We start from the raw sequence: 26679 nt of genomic DNA on the forward strand, positions 1-26679 counted from the left end.
ATGTTAAACTTAATATTTTTTCTTTTTAAAAAGAATACAGTTTAGTTTTTCTTTCAGTTTCTAATGATTTAAACCAAATTAACTGTGAAATAATATTTTTCATTGACCAGGATTTCAAAAGACAGTTGAAAACAGTGACATTTAGATGGCAAGAAAATCAAATGCAAATTAAAAAGAAAGACAAAATAATTGCATCTCTTAACCAACAAGTGGCTTTTGGAATCAATAAAGTCTCCAAGTAAGTACAAATTTTTTGATAGAAGGGAAATTGTGGGTTTCCCTTGTTTATCTAATAAGGATACTTATTTTGGCCACTGGATGGCAATATGACTACACAGTCAAAATTCCAAACAGGGCTTGTTTAAAAACCGACTATATTTTTGCCTTGCTAATTGAATTGAGAAATAACTAGCTGCTCGTGTATTGGCTAAACAAGTGTGAAGGTAATAAAATTATATGAAGAGGATAATTAACTTTCAGGTTGTAACTCATAATTTGTAAAAATATGATTGATGATTGGCTGATTCTTTATAGCATATTGTAAGTACATTTCTCAAAGACACACATGGAATCATTTGAGTACTTCTTTATATTGGTGTGTCAGTATTTGTGTCATGGAGACTCTTCCCATATTTACCAAATCTCTCTTCTTTTATAGTCTTAAGTATTAAATGCCAAAGTCCCCAAATTCTGACTGATTAGGGAAAAACGATTCACCTACTTTATTTTTTATACTAATAGCTGTCTCCCACATATCTCAGTTGTAATAGTAGCATAGTTTGTAACACATTTGCTTATTTTAATAAACATTTGTACTATACAACACCAGCCATCCATGAAGTCTATTTCAGATTCCATTGAAGTTGCTAGAATTCTAGTAGGGAGAAGAGACAAAAACTAGCAGATGTTTTATAGTAAGAGAGTGCAAGATATGTCTTATAAAATTGGAGAAATATTGGCAGCAATTTAGATCTAAATTTTCTATCACATGTTGTTAGCTTAAACATAAAAAGGGTTTTACAAAGAACTAGATGCCATAGTTTTGACAACATAATTTCAATTACCAACACCTTTAGATTTGTCCCTATTGGAGTAAGAGAGATCCTGTGAGTTCAGAAGGAGATGAGGACCTAAGAAAGTCTAGGCAAACTGAGCGGGCCACAATCACTTACTTCACTTATCTATACTTCAGGATTTAAAACTTTATCTTTTCCAATCAATCCAGAATATGTCATGTAACATCAGAGATAAGAAAAGCAATTCTATCAGTGTGGATGAGCAGCCTCTCTTTTGCCATCAAAGAATATTCCTTCTCAATCCATAGGGCTACAACCACCACTCTATAGGATGCATATGTCTTCACATCAGAGCATTCACCAAACATATGTCAGGTGCCCACTGTGTCAAGAATTATATAAAGCACATGTAAAAGATAACAAGATGTATGCACAATTTATTATGAACAAATGAATACCATAGATTAACATGTAAGAATTAGAATTACATATAACAGGAACTTTTAGGTCCAACAAGATACAGTAGTCCCATTCTTCTCAGCTCCCTGCATCCTGGTTATAACACAATCAAACATAGGAACACTCTAAAAGGTGAAAGAGGAAAATATATTGTCTAAAGACTATGGGGTTTGTTGGAACAAAAATGACAGTAAATGTTCTTGTTGCCTCCCATATATATCCCAGACAAGATACTTCAGAAGCTAGAACTGTGAATAACCACAGAAAGAAAAAAAAAATTCTAAGAAGTTTGTTTCCTCTAGTCAAAGGATCAGGAAAAGGAAAGTATAACAACAGTAAACACTTTGATAGTGACCACCCTACTCTAGCTAAACACCAGTGGCCCTCATACCAACCCCTAGAAAGTAATCAATGCAATCTGAGTGTCCCTGACAAAGAGGTGGCAGTATCTATTTCCCTACCAGGATACTATCAGCAATATTGAGAAGGCAGCTGACCTTATCATGATGATGATGTATTTATTTGTTTATCTGGGGAATGAATCCAAGCAGCTGATCTTCTAATCCCCACTAGACAGAAGGAGGTAATTCACCTAATTCATCTGCCAGGATGTGTCAGGTGTGATCTAGTGGATGAGAACTGAGCCTGTACCTCTAACCAGCATCAATGAGACTCAACAAGGCAGTTCCTGGTGGGACTAGTCAAGACTAGGCTTCATCCCTCCTTCTCCCATGGAAAGCTAAATCTGTCCCTGGAACTAATTGCATTCCATTTCTCTCCCCTCTTATTAGCTGGTGACAGAGGAACAAGCACATAGGGAGCTTCTGCCTCCATTCTAATAAGAAAGTGGTGTGATTCCACTCTTGTCAGCAGGGCCAGTAGGGAGCTGATCTTATGCTCCACTTGGAGACAAAAGGTGCCTTTTTTAGTATGAGTTGGTGCTCCTTCTTCATGGGAAGAAATCAGCTAGGCTCAATGGGGAGCTAAACTTCTACATCTTTCAACATCATTGAGGCAGTGCAATTCAGTGCCCACTTCTGTTAGAGTGCTTTCATTAGGGACCAGTGTAAAGCTGTACATACCCATTTGGCCCTTATATTATATCTCAAGAGGGGTACTGTTTGCTTAAAAAAAGGAAGATTAAATAGAACCCAGAGTCATAATATCCAAAATATCTAGGCTACAATAGAACATAATTATAATACCAAGAATCAGGAAAATCATGTTAAAGAGAACAAACCATGACAACATTAAGATGAATCAGATGTTGGAATTGTCTGACAAAGATTTTAAAGCAACTGTTATAGAAATGCTCCGATAAAATTGAATTTTCTTGAAATAAATGGAAACCTGAAGGTCTATAATCCCAGCTACTCGGGAGGCTGAGGCAGGAGGATCATTGAGCCCAAAAGTTTTGTGACCAGACTGGGCAACATAATGAGACCCCCATCTCAAAAAGAAAACCTAGAAAATACCAGGTTATAATAAGAAACAGTAAGTTATAATTAAATACAATAATACAATAATTAAAATTAATTTAAAAATACTGACTATAGTCACTAAAGATGACAGGAGTGAAACAGTGAACTTGGAGATAGATGAATAGAATTTGTCCCATCTGAAGAGCAAAAGAAAACAGATTGGGGAGTGGGTGGATCTAAAAAGACAGTTTCAGGGACCTGTTGAATAATGACAAAAACCTAAAGTTCTTTTCAGAGTTCCAGAAGGAGAACAGAGAGAGAAAGTGGACTGAAAAAGACTGTTCAAAGAAATAGTAGAAAACTCTCAAATAAATGATAGAAAGCTCTCACATTTGAGAACACACATAAATTTACGTGTTCTAGAGGCTAAAACTGAACCCTAAATGGCAAAAACTGAAAGAAATCCATGGAAAGACACATCTTAACTATGTCTCTGACAATTAAAAACAAAGAATAATCTTAATTATAGGAGTAGTCCCCCTTAACCACAGGGGATACATTTGAAGATTAGGTAGTACCTGTGTGTACAATGTTTTTTTTTTTTTTTTCCTAAGCTTACATACCCATAATAAAGTTTAATTTTTATTAGGTACAGTTAGATATGAACAGTAACTAATACTAAAATGGAATAATTATAACAATTATACTTAATAAAATAGCATCACTATTCTTCTTTTATGGGAATATTATTAAGTAAAACATGGGTTTCTTGAACATAAGCACTGTAGTGCCAGGACAATTGATCTGAAAGTCAAGATAGCTACAAAGGAACTAATGGGTAGGTAGATGTCTTGGACAAAGGGATGATTCTATATCTCAGCCAGGACAGAACACAAGGGTGCAAGATTATACCACACTGTTCAGACTGAGAACAGTGTAAAACTTACGAATTGTTTATTTCTGAAATTTCCATTTAATATTTTTAAACAATGTATGACTCTGGGAAAGGAAGGAAGCAAAACTACAGATACCAGGAGCAGGGAGAATATTGTACCTATGTTGGAACATTAATTGGAATTATAGCAGAGTTTTCATCTGAAATCATGGGAGTCAGAGGAAGTAGCACATTATTTAATTACTAAAAAGAGAAGAATTGAAAGAAAAGAATAGTCATGAATCCTATATTCAGCAAAAATATTCTTCAGGAATGAAAAGAGAGACAAACTCAAAGGGAAAGTATAAGAATTTTTTGGTAGCAAATCTACCCTTACAGAAGGAGAATAGGAAGTTTTCTAAACTTAAAGGAAATAGAAGATTAAAAAAGGAATAATAATATCAGAATCAGAATGAGTGGGAAAATAAAAATAATGAGTCCATTCTAATGCTCATTCATTTCTTTAATTGTACCACCTCATCTGGAATGTAACATATAGAAAAAAATACAACAATATATTTTACAAGTGAGGAGGGTAAAAGTACCTAATTCAGAGTATGATTTCTGAATTTCACTTTAAGAAGGAAAAGATGAATACCAGTAATTATGTGTGTGTATGTATATATATATTTTTTTTTTCACACATTAATTTGTAATTTTTTTTGTTTGTTTTTAAAATAATTTTTATTTTTTAAAAGTAAATTGTACATTACAGGGGAAAAAAAACACAAGCAAAGAACAAAGTCATCCACTCACAAGAAGCTTAGTTGGACGTGTCCCTCTAGGTTGTGTGCATATATACACAATATCCCATTTTGTGTGATTGAGATTGTGGTGTGTATTATGCTTTTCCACACATTTGTAAACCACTGAGATGTGTTAAAAAACACTATTAAATAAGTCAAGATGGAAGCTAAAAAAAAGTGTTCGAATAACCCATAAGATGGTCAAAACAAAAAAAAAAAAAGAAAAATGAGGGATATAAATAGAAAGCAAATTGTAAAATGACAGTTAAGCCCTAACATATCAATAATTACCTAAGTTGTAAACAGCAATTGTAAGGCAAAGACTAAAAGAGTGAACTTAAAAACAAGCAAACAAAATATGTTCTAATAATATGTGGTTTACAAGAAACTCAATTCAAATTCAGTAACAGTTTGAAAGAAAAAACATGGTAAATGTGCAAACTATTCATATCAAATAAAGTAAACATCAGAGCAAAGAAAACTGCCAGACACAAAAAGAGACATTGAATAATTACAAAATGGATCAATCCACTAAGCAGACATGAGAATTTAAGGTATGTATATCAAACAGCAGATCCTTGAAATACATGAAGCAAAATCTGATAGAACTAAAAGGAAAAACAGAAAAATCTACAACATAGTTGATGACATCAAACCCCATTCTCATTACTTATGGAACTAGTAAACAAAAAATCAGCAAGGATTTAGAAGAGTTCAGAACCATCAACCAATATTATCTAATCAATGTCAGACAACAGCCAGATACACATGTTTTTAAGTGCCCATAGGACACATTCTGGGTCATAAAACAATACTCAACAAATTTAAGAGTTGAAAATCATACAAAACATGTTCTAGAATCACAAAGGAATAAAACTGGAAATAAATAACAGAAAGATAACAGGAAACTTCCAAATATATGGCAACAACTCAGGTCTAAATAATTCAACAGTTAAAGAAAAGATTTCAAGGTAAATAAAAGTATATTGAATTAAATTAGCATGAAAATACAATATATTAAAATTTTAGGTGCTTAGCTGACAGTTCAAAGACTATATAGCACTAAATAATACAATCATTAGAAAAAAGGAAAAAAATGAGAATTTTCAAATGAATAATCTAAGCTCTCATTTCAAAAATTCCAGTGCAAATTAAACCAAAATAATCTCAAAGCAAATGGAAGGAAATAATAAAGATTAAAAATAATGGAGGTGGAAACACTAAAACAATAGAGAAAATGTATGAAACAAAAAACTGGTTCTTTGAAAGTGTCATTAAAATTTGGCAAACCTCTAGCAAAACTGACAAAAGACATGAGTTATCATCATCCACAAAAAAATAGTGATATCACTATAAACCTTGAAGACATTGGGGAATTATACTGAGTTGAAAAAAGCCAATCCCCAAAACTTATACATTATAAAATTCCATTTCTATACCATTCTCAAATTTTTATTTGAGAATTTATTCTATTTTAAAATTTGAGAATTTATTCTATTTTAAAAATAGAAAATAGTTTTATGGTTCCAAGGTTATAAAAAAGAAAAGGGAGCAGCTATCAGAGGGCAAAATGAAGGATCTTGTGGCTTAAACTGTTCAATTAATCACTCTCAATATCCTAATTATGATATTATACTAGAATTTTGCAGTCTGTTACCATTGGTAGAAATTTGGGAAAGTGTGCATGGAATCTGTTATTAGACCTTCATATGATTCTACCATTATTTCAAAGTAAAAGTTTAACTTTTGAAAAGTACATATAAATACCAAAATTGACAAAGAATTTTATAAAGCAATTACTTTTGATTATTTGGATAAGAAAGAGCTTCCTTCAGTGAAGGAAGAACTTCATTGAAAACATAATACAAGGTGCTGAAGGAAAGAAAGATAGCCAGGCAGAAGGAAAACATGAACTCCCTGCTAAGCTTTTGAGCCTTTTATCTTATTTAATTCACTGAAACTTTCCTAAGAGTGTGTGATACAAATGTAACATTTCCTTAATTATAAATATTGGTTTCTTTCATCTTATAATATGGAGATTTTTAGAAAGCAAAAAAATATTTTTCCCTTTGACCCAAATTCCATGCCATGCCTACAATAAATGTTTTGCAAATATTTGTTGTTAAGATTTATATGAAAGTGATATATTTTGTATAAACTACAATAAGCAGTTAGTAAATGTCAAGAAACTGCTATTAATAAAATTTATATAACAAACTTGACAGCCAGTCTGAGTTAGCTGGAAAACTTTAGATCTTAAAAGAAAATCGAAGAATTTTATCCAACATGAGAAAAATAGGACTGAGAAGTTACTTACAAATGCCTGAACACATATAGCTGGTTCATATCCATGCTGGATAATGGGAACTGTGCCTACCTACCCAACAATATTTAAGAATCAGGTCTTCTGAATTTCCCATTGGCACTGTCAACTCTTTGTTTTATTTTGTTTCAGTTTTGATTTTTTTTTAATTTATATATGACAGCAAAATGCATTACAATTCTTATTACATGGGGCTGGGGTTGTAGCTCTGTGATAGAGCACTTGCCTCGCATATGTTAGGCAGTGGGTTCAATCCTCAGCACCACATAAAAACAAATAAATAAAATAAAGGTATTGTGTCCATCTACAACTAAAAAAATATTTAAAAAACAATTCTTATTACACACAATAGGACACAATTTTTCATATCTCTGGTTGTATACAAAGTATATTCACACCAATTCGTGTCTTTATACGTGAGGCTGATTCATAGTGGGGTAGGGAGGGGGAGCACAGGAAGAATAGACAAACTCTAGATAGGGCAGAGGGGTGTGAGGGGAAGGGGGGGTGGGGTTAGCAATGATGGTGGAATGTGATGGACATTATTATCCAAAGTACATGTATGAAGACACAAATTGGTCTGTCAACTCTTATTGCCCATTCTACTCTTACATTGGGTAAAATACTGAAATAATGGAAGTATATAAGGAAAAAGATGTTCATCTTAGAAATCTTACCTCAGTTATGTGCTATCTAACAATGTTTTGGCCTTTGAGTGTGTATGTGATGGTTGTCCCATAAAATGATATTGTCTAATGACATGATAACCATCTTAGTTTGTGTAAGTACACCTTATTATATTCATACTAACATTTCTCTGAATGTATCTCCATCATTAAGCAACATATATGACTAACTTTTCATTTCTGTCTGCATATTTCTGTGTATTATATTGTAACAAAGCTTGTATTTCTTATTCTTCACTTGAGAACATGATCTCTTCTACAGAAAGTGGGGCCTGGTTTCTTTTCATTGCTTCCTCAGTTGAACAGAACATTTAAGTCTACAAGTTTCAGAAAACTTAAAGTAAAGGTGAATGGGTAATCTCTAAAATCTAATAATTCAGCCAACATTGAAGTCACTGTTTTAAGGACTTAGCATTCTATAATGTATATTAATCAAACACCTATGTATCCCAACAATCTGAACTATAAAGGACTTAAGGAGAAATGTATTTTTCCTATAAATCTCTTCATATTGAAGCTAATTAACAGGTTTATAAAAAAGCTTGGTTATAAGAATAAATATGGCAGCACACAAGGAAGGAACCTCAAAAATGGTGTATGACTACATATGTCAGCCAAAAGGTATTACTTTATATTTCTCTTAAGAATTTCTTGCATATTAATCTTTAATCTGATCCATAGGTTTTTTTCTGATTTATACAAAATTTTTACCCAATCTTTCCAGAACTAAGTCATGTGACTCCCAAGTTATAATTTATAATTCTCCTTTTTTTGAGAAGTCAGTAAATCAGACTCAGAAATCAGTTAAGTTCAAAAGGACCAGGTGTAGAAGTTGTATTAGGATTCTCTAAATGTACAGAGCCAACAGGATATTTATATGAATGATTATAAAAGGGGATTTATTACATTGTCTTACACAATCAGATGCTGACTAGTCTCTAATATCTGTGCACTGGAAAGCCAGATGACCAATGATGCAGTCCCAGTCTGAGACTGAGGCCTAGGGACTTCTGGAGAATATCTGTTGAGAGTCCACATTGGAAGAATGAAGGAGCTGGTGTCATGTCCACTGGCAATGACAGCAGTCATAGATGTACCTGCTCAAGAGAAAAAAAAAAAAGCTTTCATCTACTGCAGCTTTCTTCTTCCACCTTTTATTCCATCTGAATCCTCAACTGATTGGACAGTGCCAACCACATTCAGGGCAGGTCTTCCCCCATAGTTTACTGTCCCACCCACATGCTAGTGGTTTTTATAAATACTGTCATAGACACACCCAGAGTATCTTAATCCTAGGCATTTCCTGGTGTCTCCCAGTGCAATCAGACATAGTTAGTTGGTCCCCTCTTTGGCTACAGGTAGAGCTATTCTGACTGGGAAAAGGCGAAAATTTCTAATGTTATATGATTTACTTTCTTATTCTAGATTACAACGTCAAATCCATGCTAAAGATAATGAAATCAAGAACCTTAAAGAGCAACTTTCCATGAAAAGGTACAAACTTAGCTTTTTCTTTGGTTGGTATGCCCTTTCTGAAACTCCTTATTTCTCGCTACATGTTATGGATAGGGAAGCCATATAATGTGTCATCCAAAATTGGGTACCTTTTCTTTTTGGGGGGGTACCAAGGATTGAGCCCAGGGGCTGTTAACCACTGAGTCATATCCCCAGTCTTTTTTACATTTTATTTTGAGATAGAGTCTAAGTTGCTTACAGCCTCACTAAATTGCTGAGACTAGCCTTGAACTCAGGATCCTCCTGCCTCAGCCTACCAAGTTGCTGGGATTACAGATATGCACCACCACATGTGGCCAAACTGGGTACTTTTGAGCATGATACTTAGCAGCATCAGTAATTACATTGGGACAATAGATGTAAATTGGAAGTGTGCTAAGCAATTTGGGAGGTCTGATCCTGAAAAAAAATGATGAGAGAGAGTGAATCAGCAATGTTATAGGCCTACAACAAACTATTGCCTTAGACTAAAACTTCAGAGTTATTTTTTTTTACCCTAATTAATACTACTGGGTGTGACTGCTTTGTGAAATTAGCCAAGTTTTATTCTCATTCACCTATTGTTTGTAGGTAAAATTTTTTGGAACAGCTTTTTTGAGATCTAATTCATATAGCATAAAATTCACCTTGTTAAAATGTACAGTTTGGGCAAGGCATGGCACATGCCTATAATCCCAGTAATAATAATAGTAATTCTCCTGTCTCAGCCTCCTAAGTTAGGAGGATCCTAAGTTGAGGCCAGCCTAGACAACATAGCAAGAACTTATCTCAAAATAAAAAATGAAAAAGACTGAGGATATGAAAGTTGTTTGTTGGTTTCCTAGTATATTTGTAGAGGTATACAGCCATCACCACTGTCTTTTTACAGAACATTTTTATCACCTCCCAAAAGAAACCTTGTACCCATTAAATCATTCCCCCTTCTCTTCTCCTCTAGCTCTGGCAAACAATAATTTACCTTTTGTCTTTATGGGATTTGCCTGTTATGGACATTTTATGTAAATTAATCATAACATGTGGCCCCTTGCAATTAAGTTCTTAACATAATGTTTTCAAAATCCATGTTGTAGCATATATCAGTTCTCATTCTTTTTTATGAATATATAATATTTTATAAATATAACTCATTTTATCTTTTCATTAATTTGTTGGAAATTTGGCTTTTTACCAAGTTTTTGGTTTATATGTACAATATTGTGAATACTGATGGCATTTATACAGAAAGATTTTGTGAATGTTTTTCTGTCTTTTGAATATATACTAAGGAGAAGAACTTCTGGGTCAGCAGTAAACTTTACGTTTAACTTTTTGTTCTTTTTGGTACTGGGGATTAGATCCTGGGACATATCCTCAGCATTTTTTTTTTTTTAATTCGGGTCTCACTAAATTCCTGAGGCCAGTCTCAAATTTGTAGTCCTCTTACCTCAGCCTCCAAAGTCACTAGAATTACAGTTATGCAACCACCATGCCTGGCAATGTTTAACTTTTTGAAGACCTACCAAACTATCTTCCAAGTAGCAGCACCATTTTTATAGTCAAAGTAACTATATATAGAATTTTGATTTTTCTACATTCTTAGTACACTTGTTATCTATCTGTATTTATTTTACCTGTTTTGTTTGAAGCACTATGTCATTATGCATTTCTCTAGTGATTAATTATGTTTAACATTTTCTCATTTTTTTTAGTGTAGATGGACACAATACCTTTATTTTATGTATTTATTTTTATATGGTGCTGAGGATCGTACACAATGCCTCTCACATGCTACTGTTATGGTGAGATTGTAATAAATCACCAAGTCAATCTCAAAGCAGGAGATGGAACACCAGCTGGCGGGCCAAGGAGCAGGCTGCAAGTCTACACCCTTCAACCCCCTTCAAGGGTTAGAGCACACTTTTTATAGTCCAAAACCACAAGTAAATCATGTCAGTACATTAATTATAAATAGCTGTTGCTATGATTCAAAACTATAAAGAAAAATCATGAGATCTAAAATCATAAGCAGAAGGAGAAGTGGATCAAAACAACACTGGTTATGTACAGTTTAAAGAATAGTTATTAACGTCTAGACAATCATTCTCTGATAGGGTACATTTACCAAGAAAAATGGAAACCAAAAAAAAGGAATAATTTTACATTGTATAAGAAGATCAGAAACATTTGCATTTCTAAGCAGGGTGTGCTAAGCAGGATCAGGATGGCAGAGGCAGAGTTTTTTCATGGAAGAAGCATTTATTACATGACATGGAGTCTCAGGGTAAAAATGGAGTCTGTTTGGTCATTGCCTATATATTCTGGCCCATAACACTAGGCAAGCTCCGCACTACTGAGCCACAACCTCAGCTCTTCTCATGTGCTTTTTAGTCATCTATCTTCTTGGAAAAATTTTTACTTGCTTTCTTTGCCTATTTTTAAATTTGATTGTCTTTTTATTATTAAGTTTTAGGAATTTCTTGTATTTTGTGGATACAAGTTTCTTTGAAGGATACTCTTCCATTCTGTGGGTAATCTTCATATTTTTTTTAGGATATCATTTAAGTCAAAAAATTTTTTGATGAAGTACAATTATTTTCTTTACAGCAAGTTTTGCACAATATTTAATTGCATAATCATTTCTATTGTGTTAATTTGTCTATTTGAGTATTTTGTGGTTTTTATTTTCTCCTCAAAAAACTCTGGCCTTAATGGTATTAATAGTATTATTGTCAAGCTTCTTATCAATATTTGTCAGGCACTTGAGCTTTTTAGTGCTTCTAATAGTAAAACCTTGAGAATGGTTTTGTGACAGTCCCTGTTACAATGTTGTATTTTTGATTGATTATTTTCATTAAAGGTATCTGGTTGTGGTGATGCCAGTAATCCTAGCAACTTGGGAGTCTAAAGCAGGAGGATCAAAAGTTCAAGGCCAGTCTCAGCAACTTAGCAAGGCTCTAACAACTTAGTGAGACCCAGTCTCAAAAGTAAAATATAAAACAGGCTGAAGATGTGACTTGAGTACCCATGGATTCAATTCTTGGTATAAAACACACACACACAGAGTTTGGTTTGTATTTACTATAGAATTTTGGGACTCAAGTATAGGAAGCTGAGAAGGGATAGGGAAAAAAGAAAGAAATATTATAGGAAACCATTTTCCATTGTATAAACAATGTCCTGACCTTTATGTTTCTCCTTCCTCAAGCTATGTAAAACTTGCTCTTATTTTAAGGTATGAAATGAGAGCACTGATAAAACCAGTAAAATATTTTATGACAATAATAATGAAAACTTTTGTGGTTTTATTGTATTGTTAGGATACAAAAGGGTTTATGGAAACTTGATGTAAAATTTATTAACAAAGATAGTGGCTAACATTGATTTAGTATGTATGTGCCAAACACAAAGTGCTTTATGTATATTGTCTGAATGAATTTTCACAACAGCTATTTTTAAAGATAATACAACTTTCTTTTTACCTGTGAGGAAAATGAGGTATAGAAAAGTTAAGTAACTTGCTCTCTTACTTTGAGCTGTTAAAAAAAATACCATTGATTAAGTAGCTTATGAACAACAGAAATGTATTTCTCATAGTCCTGGAGGCTGGAAAGTCCAAGATTACGGCACTGGTCAGTTTGGTATCTGGTATGGATTTGCTTCCTCAATAGACAGCCATCTTCTCACTATCACCCTACATGGCAGAAAGGGAAAGTCAGCTCATTCAAACCTCTTTTATAAGGATACTAATCCCTTTCATAAGGGTTTTACTTCATAACCTCATTAACACACAAAGACACCATTTCCTAATACCGACATCTTGCAGGTTAGGATTTTAATGGGGGTATAAACATTCAGTCCATTGTATTCAAGCAAGACTTTACATTTAGTAAGTTGTACAGCTAAGATTCATCCTAAGACAACTTGATTTTAGAACCAAGTCTTAGATAATAACCCATATACTGACAACTTTAAAACTTCTGCACTCTTGATACTAAAGGATAACAGTAGGTGTTGAGCAATGTCTTCTCTTGTTCTCATGTGTTATATAATTTTCCAAAAAATCATTTTCTACTCATGTATAGTTTATATGTTTCTTCCTCCTGAATAAGATGAAAAAGGTGGTTCTTGCTATAATGTTGATAACTCTTTAATGATCATATATTTCAGATCCCAGTGGGAAATGGAGAAGCTTAATCTGGAAAGCACAATTAAAACATACTTAAGCAAGGTGAATGCAGAAACTAGCAGAGCCTTAACAGCTGAGGTAAAAAAAAAAAAAAAAAAAAAATATATATATATATATATAAAGAGTGAGGGAGGGTGTTTTACTTGTGTAATACTGGTATCCTAAAGAATGAAAAAAGACTGGTTTTGAATAATCCAAAATAAGATATTTTAGTACTAAGAAGGAAAACACAGCTTAAACTCATGTTTTTTTGACTCACTGGAATACTGCATATGAGTACTTCAGTGTTTATGATCACATGTTGTTTTACTTCAGTGATTCCAAGAAATCATTGTGTTGTGGTATTGTACAGGAAATACATAAACCTTGGGGAAATTTTCATGAAGCCAGATCACTAAGCCAAACTTTAAAAATAAGCCAATACCTAAAAACCAAAGGCCGAATGTTCTCTCTGATATGGATGCTGATCCATAATGGGAGGGGGGCATGGTAAAATGGAAGAACTGTGATTGGGAGAGGAGAGGAGGGAGTATTGGGGCAGGAAAGATGGTGGAACGAGATGGACTCATTACCCTAGGTACATGTATGATTGCACATATGGTATGATACTGCATCGTGTACAATCAGAGAAATGAAAAGTTGTGCTGCAATGTGTACAATGATTCAAAATGCATTCTGCTATCATATATACCTAACTAGGATAAATAAACTAATTAATTTAAAAAAAAATAATATTTCACTGCTGCCATAATATTTCTTTTCTTTGCCACTTTCCATATACATTGTATACCCCAGAGTCAAAAATGAACTTACTTTCCAGGCCCCTAGAAAGTCACCCAATTTCTTCTAAGTTAGCTTATAACACCATAGCTAGTATCTCTCAAAAGAAATATAATTGTATATGTATATTTAATTTTTATTTATAGATAACCAAACTTGATATACAATAAGATTCACATATTTGGAGAGTTTGCTGACATTAAAAGCATTACAAACCTTCCCACCTCTGTCATTGTTAAGCTCTATTCTCTAGCAGAGTACTTGGGATTCCAGAATTCAAGAACCAAGGAGTATATCTGAACTCAAAATCTGTGGAAGTGGTTTTGAAGTACTAGCGTTAACAAAAGAAAAAGCCCACATAACCTTAAAAGCTCAAGCTTGTATTCTTCATTTTTTACTACTTTAATCAAAAATTTATTTCTGCTTCCACTATTAATTTTAAAAAGGAAGGACTTTGTAACAATGCTGTCCAATAGTACTATTTGTAGTGAATATTGTGTGATGAATAGTTAAAAACAGAGGCTAAGTGATTGTGTATCAGTTATGACTTCGAAAGGATTTCTGATGTTGGAGAAACTCCAAGGCCCTTTGGACTGTTATCTTTCTGTGTGGTCTGATTCATTATTTGCCTATTCATCAAGGGAAAAAAGTAGCAGGACTTCTTTTGAGTGTTCTCAAATTTTGCTGCCTATTATGATTACCCAAATTATTATCCTAATGCTCAGGTTAATCCTGTTATCAATTAAATTGGAATCTCTGGGACCAAAGCATCATTTTTTTGAAGTTTCAAAAATTATACCAGTATGTGTGCAAGTTTGAAAAGTAACATTCTTGGAATGTTTACTAGCAGTAACCATTGAATATGAACATTAGAATTATAGGATTACATTCGATCAAAAATATTTAAAGTGTATCTTGAATGATCAAGAAGTTCAGGTGCTATTGGGAGAGATTGAAAAATAGTTTAAAATTTACTTGAGCCAATATTCACTTACAAGAAGGACACCTTCAACTTCTTTCTTTTTCTGTCAAAACCATAGGTGTATTTCTTACAGTGTCGTAGAGATTTTGGTTTGCTTCATCTGGAGCAGACTGAAAAGGAGTGTCTCAATCAGCTTGCCAGAGTGACTCACATGGCTGCAAGGTAACCTTTTCCTCATAATGAATGCATCTTGATCTTTGAGGTTCACAAATGTCTTCAAGGTTGAACGTAATCTACAATGTATTTCACGTAGAGTATACCAGAATCTTTGGAGTAAGGTAGCCCCCCCCCCACACACACACAGCCATATATATATATCAGAAGTTATTTAGTCACTTTGATGGCTGTACTTTTTGTTGCCTCTGCTGAAACCCTGAGTACAGTAATAGCTGTGGAAAGATTTTTTCTTTCCTCTACAGTGAACTATATCAGAAGTCTCAGTCAATTGGAAAACTTTTTTTCTAGTTGTTTTCCCTAATAATGCTTGTTTTTATTTATTTTTTATATGAGAAGTAAATAACTTTACTCTCACAGTATTATCAAACAATGCTATATATTGAGGACATGTACAAGTTTTACCTGAACATAAATACATCTATAATACATACATAATGAAACTTCATTGAGTAGTGAGTATTCAGTTAGACATTTAAAGATTTTTTCTGCAAGCTCATATCTAAATGTCTCTATTAATAATGCTTATATCAAATGCTATTAGGATACCTTGAGGGAAAATCAGTATTAACACCTAAAATCACATGCTAAGGGCAGTTTCTTACTATGTTATGTAAGAGTAGTTTTCAAATATTGAGCAAGTTGAATGAAATTTTCCTTAAATTTTTAATCTTATGGGGTGTACCTTTGACATTAAACACTTAATTTAAAAAGAATCTCTGTAATCAAGACATCCTTAATTTTTTTAGTGATTAGCATTTTAATAATTATTATTATTCCAAAAATCAGAATCTCTGATGTTTAGCAAGATTCCCAGGATGTATTGATGGGCATTCAAGTTTAGGAAGTACTGTTGTAAGTGATTGGTCTTCCTTTGCTTGCTAGAGAGAGAAAGAATGCAGTATAAATGAAAATATTATGAGGCCTCTTTCTATGAGATGATCTTAGTGAAAACTAATTCTGCTCTTTTAAAATTTTTGAGTTTGGTAATACAAGTATGACAGTGTTACAAAAGATAGACATTTTAGACTTCCACATGAAGTCCCTTCTAAAGATGACAGACCTGAAGATTCAGAGTTGTTCAAACTTAATTATTTGTTGGACATGGCTTGACAAAGCTACTGTGTTTGTGCAGTTTATGCAATGCACAAAGTAATCTCATTCATCCTCACCAAAAAGGTATTTGTTTCTAATTTGCCCTGCCAAAGGCAGTATCTTTTTCTAATTTACAGAGGAACCAGGTAAGCCAGCTCTGGCTCTATGATGTCAGAGTTAATGTGAAGATGGACCAAAACCTTCTTCTAAGATGGGTCAACATTTTTTTAAAATGCTCCTGTAGTAAATGACTAAGGCAATTTCCATATAGCTTCCCTACTTCACTGGAAATATTCCTATGCAAAGGTTTTATAATATGGTCTCTAAAATATCACCAAGTTAGAAAAAAACTGGCATTCTGGAAGACTAAGGTTGATTTTCTTTTGAAAAAACAATTTATATATATTATTAGTTTTGTTTTTATTTTTAATAACAAACTCTTCCATACACAACTTTGACCTAATTTAAGGGAATTATTGGTCATAGAAGTAATTTTATAGTTATATGTTATTTACATGTATGCTAGAGAACATAACGGAAATTTGCAGAAGCCTAGGTGTTATATAAAAAGAATTTTCTCTGTGTTTTTTTGTTTATACCAGCAACCTAGAATCACTTCAATTAAAGGCTGCAGTAGATAGTTGGAATGCCATTGTGACGGATGTTAGAAACAAGATTGCATTTCTCAGGGTAAGTCCTGAAATATATTTAGAGCAAATTGGCTGATTGTTAAACAAGACATCTAAAATAAAAGCAATTACAGAAATTTAGGGAAGAACATTTTTTGTTGTTCTTGTTGTTATTTTGTTTTTTCAGATAACCAAAGTTTAAGCTTTCAGATTGAGATTACTTTCATGTATTTGATAGTAGAGAGCATTCTAGATTCATACATGTGGCCTTTAGATCCAGGTAATGATAAACTCAAAACTTGTCCCTTATACCTGGTTTCCCTGAAATTCCAAAGCTAATGCTACCCCATCAAAAATAAGTGTGTTAACTAGCTTTAAGTAATAATATGCTCAACTTAAAAGAAAGATCAAATAGGCCTGTACTCATTTTCAGTTTTAACTTTGTATATAATTATTCCATAATGCAAACTAATTCTTTTTTTTCTTTTTTTTATTGGTTCTTCAAAACATTACATAGTTCTTGATATCAATGATTTATTTGAATTGGGATAAGGGGAAAGGTAACCTAAAGAAGTAATTCAATAAATACTTAGTAATTAATTTAATTTTAGAATCTTTTTTTTTTTTTGGTTTTAGAATCTTTATATCTGTAAAGTTGATACATAATGTTGATTGTTTTACAACAGAGCAAGAAAGTATTGGTGCTCAGTTGTGAGGAGCTACCTCAAAGACTATATATAGACTTGTACAGTTTCTTCCTTGGTGGTTTTGACTGTTTTTCCCCAGACTCTTCTTTATTCAGTCTTAGTGTGTCTTTAGCATATCTGTTGGTGTCTAAAGAGCTGTCAATTTTTTCTCTGTCTTTATTTTCTTCCAAGCACACATCCTGTGTGGAAACTTCTAAATGTTTTGTTTTATAAGACTTTCTTTTCCTGCTTTTGTGGGTTGTTTGCCAAATAATATTGTAAAGCAAGATGGAGAGAGTGGCCCAGAATGTTGAAAACATAATGATAAGCCTCCAGGATTGAAGTTTCATTTTTGGCAAAATCTAAAAGAATAAAATACATGTGGAGTAAGAGCAAGCTAAAGGTATATACTTTTTGAGATAAACAAGATGTGGACATTTAATCAGTATTCCCAAAGTTTTCCCTTTAGTTTTTAAAAAATGAACATTTGTAAGTAGTTTACTTGACTCCTCTGACTTAGATTCTTTCTATACTTTATTTCAGTGATTCCTACTTGGCACTTAAACTTACAAAAACAAGGAGTTACACAAGGAACTGTGAATTATGTGTCTCTGTTTCTTGTCAGTCAACAAACACATCTAAAAAATATAGTATTTACAGTGGGGATAGTGGTTTATAGCATTGGTCTTATGTTTTTATATTCTTTCCATCAGTGGGTTGAGAGCTACTATTCTGTTGGATTATTCAAAACTATATCAAGTATATTATTTCTTTGAAGTTGATTGTGCTTTAAAATATCTTTTCTCTTCCACCAGACACAGTACAATGAGCAAATTAGTAAGGTGAAGCAAGGGTTTGCCTTGAGTTCCTTGCCTCCAGTTCAGCTTCCTCCACCACCACCCAGTCCTGAAATATTGGTAAGAAATATGACATTTTATAAAATTGCCAGTTTATTTTTGATAATATAAGGATGTAAAACACTGATTATGCAGTATGTTTGATGTTGCAATTATCTCCATATCTACTAATATAATTAACAGATGATAATTTCCAAATGATATAATAACTGGCTGACTCAATTGAAGCCAGTGCAGTAGGGTTCTATGAATGGATTTTAGTGATTTGTTTGCAATCTAAAGAGTAATATTTTCTCATCCTCAATCTCACCTCTATTGTAGGAGATACCTGATGAATACTCAGAATTCCTGGTTCCTCCATGTTACTACAGAATAACTGAAATATTTCAGTAACATTCCCTAGAAAGCATTTACTAAGGATTTACTCCTCTCTATTTCTACATTAGACTCTCTTTTCTTTAACTTTTATATTCTAGTTTATTTTCAACGCAAGGACAGCTTACACTTATTCCCATTCCCTGCTCCTTACGGGACAATGAATCTAACCAGATACACCATATACGTATTTCTGTACCTTCACATCCAGTGAATTCTCACGGGTTTTCAAAAGAACTTTTAGGATGATAGCATTAGGTAATAATTTTTTATAATCTTAATAGAACTGGTCATAGTAAAAGAAGAAAGGTATAAGATTCTTGGAAGCAGATGACTATTGATATCAGCACTCAACTGCTTGTAGTAGAACTCATGGTTGAATATAACAACTTAAAAATTATGTGAGTTGTATGGAGTTAACACTGCGCATTTTGAAAGCAGAATCCAAAACTAAAAGAACTTTATGATATACACCATGTGCTTTAGTTTAGAATAATAGTATTGCCTTGTATAATTTTGGTCAGTTCAGTTTCTACAGGAACAATGTTTTATGAACATTGTCGTTCTAGAGTTAGCACATCATCAATACCGAGTACCCTGAGAAGGAAGTAGCTGACAGAGAAATTTCAAAGATTATCTATTACAGAAAGCAACACATATTTTTGGTAGGATTTCCAAAAATCTTATACCTTCTGCCCATATTAAAAATATTGCTTATAGGCTGTAATCAAACTTTCCCGTGATAAAGGGGCTCCACAAACTGAGAAGCTGAATAGAATTCTTTTAAAGAGTTTTCTGGAATGAAACCAGCATCAGCCTTGATTGGAAGATACCTGTGATACTCTACAACTAGAAAACAGTGAAATCTTGACCCCCACACCCTCTAGATCTTTATGCTGTTAGAGACTATCTTTGTGGCTTACCCAGTTTTAATAAAGGGCATAATCCACTGGCAGTTAGGCTCAATGGCAATTTATAAGCATCCTTTGTTAATGGTCTGAGGGGTACACATATACATATCTTCTGTACTTACTAACCCAATTCTCTACCATTCTTGATTCAGCTCACAGTTGTGTAAAAATGCAAGCACTATTGGTCATTGAGCAGCAACAAAATACTTTTGAGAGAACAAATACTAGAAATGTTAATGTTATTTGTATAAATTGAGGTGGTATTATACAAGACAAGTACACTAAAGGGGACTGGGTTTAGGTCCTCACTGTATGAAGAGCTATGTTGGTATTGGTCAAATCAGCTGTCCTGGACTTTGGTTTTCTGGGTTTTCCCATTAATAAATTAGGAAATTGTCCTAGATGATCTGATCACTAAATTCCCACCCATCTCTGAAGTTCTAGTGTTCAAGAAATGATCACTAGACTTCAAAGTTATAGAAATCTACCTGCGAAGTCTGTGATAATGTGAATTATTCCCAGTGTACGTGTGTGTGTTTCGTTATATCTTGACTCATATACCCTGGCTTTTTAATTCTCAAAGAATTGTTAGGTAACTGTGGTTCTTAAAGAGAGCATACTGTTAACTCAGTTACCCACCATTAATTTATTATTTAAAAACTTATGAAAAATTTGAAACTTACATAAAAATATTATAACAATCTTCTGCAAACCTAAGAGCAAGCTTCAATATTATCAGCATTGTTTTATGTCACCCCTTCTTCCTCTCCTCCCTGAGAGGAAGCAAACCCAAGACATCATATAATTTTATCCATTTATACTTTAGGTTATACCCTAAAAGATGATGAACTCTCATTGGATATACTCATAAACACCATTATCTTACCTAAGCAAATTATAAGTAATTTTTAATATCCAGTATCCAATTCAAATTTGCACTCCACCATATGTTTCAGAAATGTTTTCTTTTTTACCTATAAGATATATAATGTCTGTCCTTTAGTGGTATTAAAAAACAAGTATCAACCCAATCTGTTATAACGCTCTCCTTTAGCTTTTCATTTGCCAGTTTTAGGATCATTTTTTAAAGTTATGTTAATGTTTTTTTTTGTTTGTTTGTTTGTTTTTTACTTCAGCAAAACAGTAGAATGCCTATTTAATGCTTTGTGCAATGCTAGTCCTGGCACATGATAATTGCTCAATAAATCTTTCCTCTTTTGTACTCCAACCAACAAGTTTCTCTCTCATTGAGAGCTGCTAAAAAGGTTCAGGTTTCCCCAAATCCCTAGTAAATACAATGACACTCATAAACATCTGGAAGTCACTGTAAAGAATTTATCTGCCAGGTCTACCCTCCTTTGTTCTTCTATTCCTCCTGGTGCTAAACATGAAGCTGTGCATCCATTAGGTGGTATCTTTAATACATAACCAAAAAAGGCAATATTTTCTGTGGATAACTTTTTGAGTTCTTTTGTGAAATTTCAGCATAACAATATAACAATACTAACAGCCAACATGACCAGCACTTACCAAGAACCTCCTTTACATAGTACTATATTATACAAGTGGGAAGGAACCTTAAAGATCACCAAACCCATCTTTCTTATTGTATAGACTAGGAAATTGGCATTCAAGGTTAAGCTAGATCGAGAGAAAGTGGAAATAAAACCCAGTTCTCTTTTCTGACTCTCAATGTTCTTCCCAATATATCTCACCACACGGGATATTTATATATTTAACAAATATTCTAACATACATTGTTTCTTAGGCAGTTTTCTGTCACTGTGATAAAATATCCAAGATAAACAAAAGGAGGAAAGATTTGTTTTGGCTCACACATTCACAGGTTTCAGTTCATGGTTACTTGGCCATTTGGCTTTGTGACTTTGGCAAAGCAGTACATCATGGTGGTGAGTGAATGGATGAGGAAGCTTTCCACCTCATGGCCCCTGGGAAACAGAGAGCGGAAGCGGCCAGGGTCCCAATATACTCTTCAGGGACATACCCTTATCTCTACTCTGTGACCTAACTTCTTTCCAGTAGGCCCCCATCCCTTAAAGGTTCTACCACCTCCCAATAGTGCTGCAACAAGCAACCAGGCCTTTAACACATGGGTCTTTGTGGGACATTTAAGATCCAAACTATAACATATTGCTTCTGATATATTTTGTATCTGAACTTCAACATGTTTATCTTTATATTGCTCTATGAATTTAAATCATTGCCTGTATAAATATATAAATGTGTATAGTTTTTTTTTTTTATTTTTTTTAATTTTCTCTTTTAGATGCAGCAGTTCTTGGGAAGACCCCTTGTGAAAGAATCATTCTTCAGACCCATACTTACTGTTCCTCAAATGCCACCAGTTTGCTCTGGTGTCATCTCTACAGCAGGCCAACCTAGAACCCCCCTGGTAAGTCTTTCTTGGTGAAATAGATATTAATTAGTTGTTTATCACTATTATGGGCTTCTTCAATTAGTTTTTTATCAACTGACAGTTTGGTTTTGGGGGCAGTGGTTGGGTAGAGGGGATACTAGGGTGTTTAACCACAGAGCCACATCCCCAGCTCCTTTTTGGTTTTTGTATTTTATTTAGACACAGGGTCTCACTGAATTGCTTAGGGCCTCGCTATGTTGCTGAGGCTGGCTTTGAACTCCCAATCCTCCTTCCTCAGTCTCCTGAGCCACTGAGATTACAGGCGTGAGCCACTGGGATTACAGGCATGAGCCACTGGGATTACAGCAGTGCGCCACTGCATCTGGCTTGGTTTTTGAATAGGAGTCATCACATTTACAATTTTACTTTTGTAACAGGCAACAATGCTTAGTAGATTGGTATTTATAATAGATAATTTATTTTTAGCATGTTTGTTGGGTGGAATGAAAAGCAAAGAAGCCAAATCACTCCAAACTAAATTATGCCATGAAGCTAAAGAAAAAATTTATACACGCACGTACTGTATAACACTTAGGTGTACTTTAACTATATCTATAAACAAACAATATAAGTACCACCACCTTGGAATATATGCTTTCAAGTAACAAATCTTCCTACCTACCAATAGTCAGATAAGCTTTATCTAAGCTTGAAGAAGTAATAAAGAAATTTAAAATTACTAGAATTATTTGTTGTCTTGGCTAAAGTAAAATTTTATTTGATTAAAAGAGAATCTTTCTCAAAAAGAATGATGTTTCATGTAATTAATGAAAAAAAATTATAACTTTTTTGTATGTTCTAAGTAATTATGTGTATATGTATATGAAATTGTAATAAAATTTTCTTGAAAACATTGAAATACTTTAACTTTCTATTAAGATTATTTTCTGATTGCTAAGGGAAAGGCTAATACTGAGGCAAATTTTCTGAGCAGTATTCTGTTTCTTACTTATAAGACTTTATTCAAGTTATTCCAGTGACTGTTAACAGTTGCTAATTTTTTTATGACTTCTTAAACTTTTTCTGTATGTGCATATGCTTAGACATTTAAAAATTTTTTAATGTTACAAGAAAATACTTTATGGCAGAAAACTAGATGTATTTCATGGACATCATTCATCCTCTATAATCTAGATTTTCTTTTAGTTACTTAATTAGATCTACCATAACTTAGTCATTCTCTTCTTTACAGTCTTTTGGTTGTTTTCAGTTTTCCACTATTATAAAAAATACACCAAAAACACTGTGCATTTATGTACATGTTTATAATTACTGAGGCAAGCATGTCTTATTTTATAATAAATAGTTAGGTAACAAATTAGAAATGTTGTTGCACTAGTTTAAAGGATCTCTGAAAAGGGAATGTGAGTATCAGTGTTATTCTTCATTGTAGTCATTTTCTGAAGTATGTAAGTGTCATGTTGGCATGGAATTGTACTATTTAAAACTAATGGGTTATAACTTTCTGCTCCTTACAGATGACTGGCATAGCCTGGACTATGCCAACTCCTGTGGGAGAGACTGTGCCTCCTGGTACAGGTCTGGGAAATGATCCTTCCCTGATGAATTTGGAGAGGATTACAGACAGGCTGAAAACTGCTTTCCCACAACAAACCAGGTACCTCAGTTTTTATTTAGTGCTTGAGATCATATTATACAGTTTCCATAGCCATATCTGTGACAGTGAAACTTTTCAGAGAAACATAAAATTCACACAGAAATATAAATAATTCTTTACCATGGTCTTGGTAAGGAAAATGAAATTTACCAAGAAAGGATAGTATTCAACAGAAATGCTAAACTTCTTCACTAATATTATTAGACTTTAATTATGAGAAAATAACATTTTAAATTTAGGTTTGCTCATTTACTGAGAGTATAAGTAGTGGTAACCGATCAAATTTTAATGCTACCAGCTGCAATATTTACCTTGATAACCTATTTTCAAAGGGGCTTTTAAGTTAATTGTATGCTAAATAAGCCCAAACATCATCGGGTTATAGTTCCCTATTTTCTTAATTTTATTGAAGATTCTTATAATTTCTTTGTTAGGAAAAACAGTTAAGTGCAAGAAATCATGATTTTATTGTGCTCTTTTTTTCTATAGTCTGACTTTGGCAGAAGGATATTTAATTCTCCTACACAAATGAAGTTTCTTTTATTTCTTGTACCCAAGGATGTAATTTGAATTTTCACCAATATTTTCATTCAAAAACTAATACTTTACTATGCCTACTGATGCTATTTGGATTCGATGATAAGTTTATAATTCATAATAATAAAATAAAAGTGAAAAATATAATATACAGAGTTGTTATAAATAGATAAGTATAAAATGAATAAATTATAAATGAAAGGTAAACATATAAGGCTAATACACTACTCTTCATTTGAGGGAGAAAAATATTTGATCCTCTCTTTCATCAAAAAAGTAGTTGTAGGCTTAGTGGACTTTGGGAAATGAAAAGGAGCATAATGATTAAAACAATTATAGGTTCCTTTATCGAAAAATGTGGTTTTTAATTTTTGCTTTTCTATTCCAAGTAATTTTTTATTTTTCTCTACGAATTTAAAAAGTTAACTCTTAACAGATAAATAAGAAAGAAAACACTAACAACCTAGGTAAAAGGAATATTTAAGTCATAAGGGAAGTTTGAGAGAAAAATATAAAAACTTAAGTACACAAATAAGTAAACTCAATTTTTATATAATGAGCTCTCAAAAAAAGGTTATAATCTCTTTTTTGGAAAGAAAATAAATACTAAATTTTATCACTAATGAAAACATTAAACATCATTATTAAACAGAATTAGGTGTTTTCATTTTGGCTTAATATAATTGCAGATGGACCTATAATCAATTGTTTTAGATAAGAAACCAGAAGGGTTACATTTGTATTCTACATACATATTATGTAACAGGGTTTTATGTCTCATTTGGAGGGTATATCCTCAAGTCAATAGGGAAAATCATCACCTCTCTTTCTTTCATCTCTTTCAGAAAGGAACTTACAGATTTCTTACGAAAATTGAAGGATTCTCATGGGAAGAACTTATCTGGGCTGACATTTGATGAAATTGTTTACAAAATTTCCCAATTTATTGATCCCAAGAAATCACAGGTAAAAAGCTATATCACTCAGGCTAGGGGTTTATATAACTCGGTGGTAGAGTGCTTGATTAGATACATGAGGCCCCAGATTCAATTATTATTTCATATCTTTCTGCTTGCATCTCTCTAATAGTTGGTTATTTTAACTATTTCCATAGCATGTTAATAAAATTGATAACCTCTAGTCATATAGCAAATTATTGATTAACAGTAAATAATTTAATAACTTCTACTTGAAAGAACAAATATCCTTGAATGGACAAATTTAAATACCTTTCACCAGATCATTCTAGAATAAAACTGACCCTCTTGAAATTTTCTCTAGGTTACTTTGAATGATTCTAAATGGTGACTTTTTTCCTTAATTTTCTGTAAGGATTATTTAATTTATTTGTTAAAATTTTTTGGTAAGGATTATTTTAATGAAAAGAACATATAGAGTTATTTTTGTCTTCACCTAACTCTGACAAGTATTGTCAACATTTTGTGTCAAGATTCCTCATGAATCTGATTATTTACCCTTTTGCTAATTCTTCTTCCACCCCATTGTCTGAAATTCTATAAGTTTATGCTGTTTTAGAACAATTCTAAGCTATCAATATAATATTCTTATTTTCAGAGTCAAGGAAAATCAGTACCAAATGGCAATTGTGCTTCACCCAGTCATACCTCATCACAGCCTAATGCTCCCCAGACCCCCAAACCAGCTTGGAAACCCCTCAGTTCACAAAGTTCTGCCACATGGGAAGGAGCAAATAATTTGGTGAGACTGAAATTATTGAATTGTTGAAACACTTAACGAAAACATTTGTGTTTTCAGGAGAAACAAATAGGCCAAATTTAACATATTTATTTTTCCATAGGATAATGAGGAGGAAGAAGAAGAACCTTGTGTAATCTGTCATGAGAATCTTTCTCCAGAAAACCTTTCAGTTTTGCCTTGTGCTCACAAATTCCACTCTCAGGTAACCCTTTAATCAGCTAAGGGAGATTCATATTACCTTATTTAACATCATATACGTGCATCATCTTCCTGTGACAAGCTCCACTAGGTATAACTCTGAACTTCACCTTTGGGTACCACACAGAAACATTTATACTTTTCTCCTGTTCTTACAATATCTACGCTGCGCTTTCTCATATTTCCATATACCTTACAGGAGAAGAGACTACGTTGAGATTTAAATGGTACACGGTAAGCAGGTCTCTGAGAAAATATTGATTGACATGACAATTTAGTGGTAAAACTAGCAACACAACAGTGGCACTTTACCTTGACTTGCTATAAATTCCTCATAGTATACTCTGTCTATACCTTTGATGCCTGCCCCCCCCCATTATTAAGCATAAACCTATCTTAACAGTCTATCCAGGCTC

The 26679-nt window shown here is 33.2% G+C and overlaps 1 protein-coding gene across 6 annotated transcripts in view; it reads left to right on the forward strand.

The window, feature by feature from the left end:
- DZIP3 (DAZ interacting zinc finger protein 3) overlaps window positions 1-26679 on the forward strand; it is a 91954-nt gene that overhangs the window by 62430 nt on the left and 2845 nt on the right. For all 6 annotated transcript variants that reach the window (XM_081301621.1, XM_081301620.1, XM_081301622.1 and 3 more), the window contains 11 exons: window positions 111-238; window positions 9011-9079; window positions 13247-13343; window positions 15086-15189; window positions 16899-16986; window positions 18427-18528; window positions 22042-22167; window positions 23670-23809; window positions 25192-25312; window positions 25922-26065; window positions 26166-26267. In XM_081301621.1, coding sequence (XP_081157747.1) covers window positions 111-238; window positions 9011-9079; window positions 13247-13343; window positions 15086-15189; window positions 16899-16986; window positions 18427-18528; window positions 22042-22167; window positions 23670-23809; window positions 25192-25312; window positions 25922-26065; window positions 26166-26267 — 1221 coding nt within the window. The remainder of the gene's footprint in view (window positions 1-110; window positions 239-9010; window positions 9080-13246; window positions 13344-15085; window positions 15190-16898; window positions 16987-18426; window positions 18529-22041; window positions 22168-23669; window positions 23810-25191; window positions 25313-25921; window positions 26066-26165; window positions 26268-26679) is intronic.

The sequence above is a fragment of the Spermophilus citellus genome (genome assembly GCF_964194105.1).
Source record: "Spermophilus citellus genome assembly, chromosome: 7".
Taxonomy (NCBI): Eukaryota; Metazoa; Chordata; class Mammalia; order Rodentia; family Sciuridae; genus Spermophilus; species Spermophilus citellus.